Source organism: Xenopus laevis, chromosome 2L (genome assembly GCF_017654675.1).
Source record: "Xenopus laevis strain J_2021 chromosome 2L, Xenopus_laevis_v10.1, whole genome shotgun sequence".
NCBI lineage: Eukaryota > Metazoa > Chordata > Amphibia > Anura > Pipidae > Xenopus > Xenopus laevis.
The window spans coordinates 180350791-180352423 of record NC_054373.1 but is presented as its reverse complement, the minus strand read 5'-3'; the positions used below and the strand labels follow the sequence as shown (position 1 = coordinate 180352423).

Here is a 1633-nt window from a genome sequence, read left to right as displayed (position 1 = left end):
CCTTATAATATTTTGACCCTGTGCATAACATTGCATTTATAAACACTGAACCTCATTAGCCATTTGTTGGCCAGTTCTTATAGTTCTGCAGGGCACTATTAAGTTGAAACAGTACTTTCAATGCCCACCTCTAGTTAAACAGCAAGTTAAGCAACAGCTAGTTAAGGACCAAGTACAGAGAGCCCTGCGGTACTCCACTGACAACACTGGCCCAATTAGTGTTGATGTTCTCATAAATAAAATGATATAAAGAACTACAGCTTATTTTAACTTCTATCATTTGAGCTCACAAATATCTTATTATGAGGCACTGCATTTTGTTTTGTTTTTTCTCTAATAAACACAGATTCCTTGGAAATATCAGATGCAGAAAAAAATCTCATGTTATTTCCTTTCCCTGCAGATCCTGTATGGACACTGACCTGACTAAGCCTACAGTTTACACCCATATATGGAACCAGGGATCTCCAACCAGTCATTGATTCTCTCCTACACTGACTTTACTCTCTTGGGTTTCCCTGGGATATCTCGATGGAGGCCCCTCCTGGCAATCCCATTCTTTCTTGTGTACTTAGTTATCCTGAGTGGGAATTCTCTCATCATCTGCCTGATTTCTGCTGAGAAGTCTCTCTTTTCCCCCATGTATTTGCTCATCTCAGTGCTGTTTGCCATTAACATGAGTTTTACTACTGCCATATTGCCCAAATTCCTCCTAGACTTGTTATTTCATCTCAACCAAGTTTCCCTGATCGGCTGTCTTCTACAGATGTTTTTTATTTACTTCATGTCAGTATGTGAGTCAAGTGTTATGGTATTAATGTCATTGGACAGATACGTAGCAATCTGTAGGCCACTCCATTATCATAACATCATGACAAAGAGCTTCCTGGTCTCACTGACAGTCATTGTAATAACTCGGGGCTTCATCCTTGTTTGCCCATTTGTTATATTTGCCTCTATGATCCAGTTCTGCAGGTCAAACATTATTCTCCACTTTGCATGTGAAAATATGGCGCTTCTCAGTCTTGCATGTGGAGACACCACCAAAGTAGAGAAAGCTGGGTTGGCTCTACGCATTCTTGTCTCTGTGTTTGATGGTATTCTACTCTTGATTTCCTACACAACCATACTCTATACAGCCATGAAAACTGTGACTGGGAAATCCCGAAACAAAGCTCTTAACACCTGTGGGACACACTTTCTGGTGGCAATGATGGTCTATATGTGTGCTCTGGCATCTTCCAGTGTGTGGAAAATGGAAACAGCTGTTTCAATAGATGTTAATCATCTGTTCACTGCACTATACGTAATTATACCAGCTGCCATAAACCCCTTTATTTATGGATTAAGAGTTTCAAAAATCAGAAAGAGTCTGGTTAAATATTGGAGAAAAAAGGACAACTTGTTCTCATCATGAGATGAAGCCATTCCCATCAAGCCTGACATAGGGACCTACTTAGTCCTGAAGCTTGTGTTCTATAATCTACTGTTAGACAATAAATGGAATCACCTATTCTATATTTTCTGGTTTTGATCTGGGAAAAGCATGGTACAACACTTTTCTCCAAGTGTTTACTGATTGGGACAGAAGAACCTAATTGAAAGCAAAATGATGATGGGCAATTAACTTATA

General features: G+C 39.5%; 1 protein-coding gene across 1 annotated transcript; it reads left to right on the top strand.

Annotated features, from left to right (window-relative positions):
• Nucleotides 1-451: 451 nt before the first annotated feature.
• Nucleotides 452-1417, top strand: LOC121399676 (olfactory receptor 52L1-like). Its single transcript, XM_041581210.1, has one exon. It carries the CDS (start codon nt 452-454, stop codon nt 1415-1417), a length of 966 nt encoding a protein of 321 aa, XP_041437144.1.
• The last annotated feature ends 216 nt before the right edge of the window (nt 1418-1633 follow it).

Coding starts and splice junctions, on each gene's coding strand:
- LOC121399676 (XM_041581210.1), top strand. CDS start 452: ATGGAACCAGGGATCTCCAACCAGTCATTGATTCTCTCCTACACTGAC.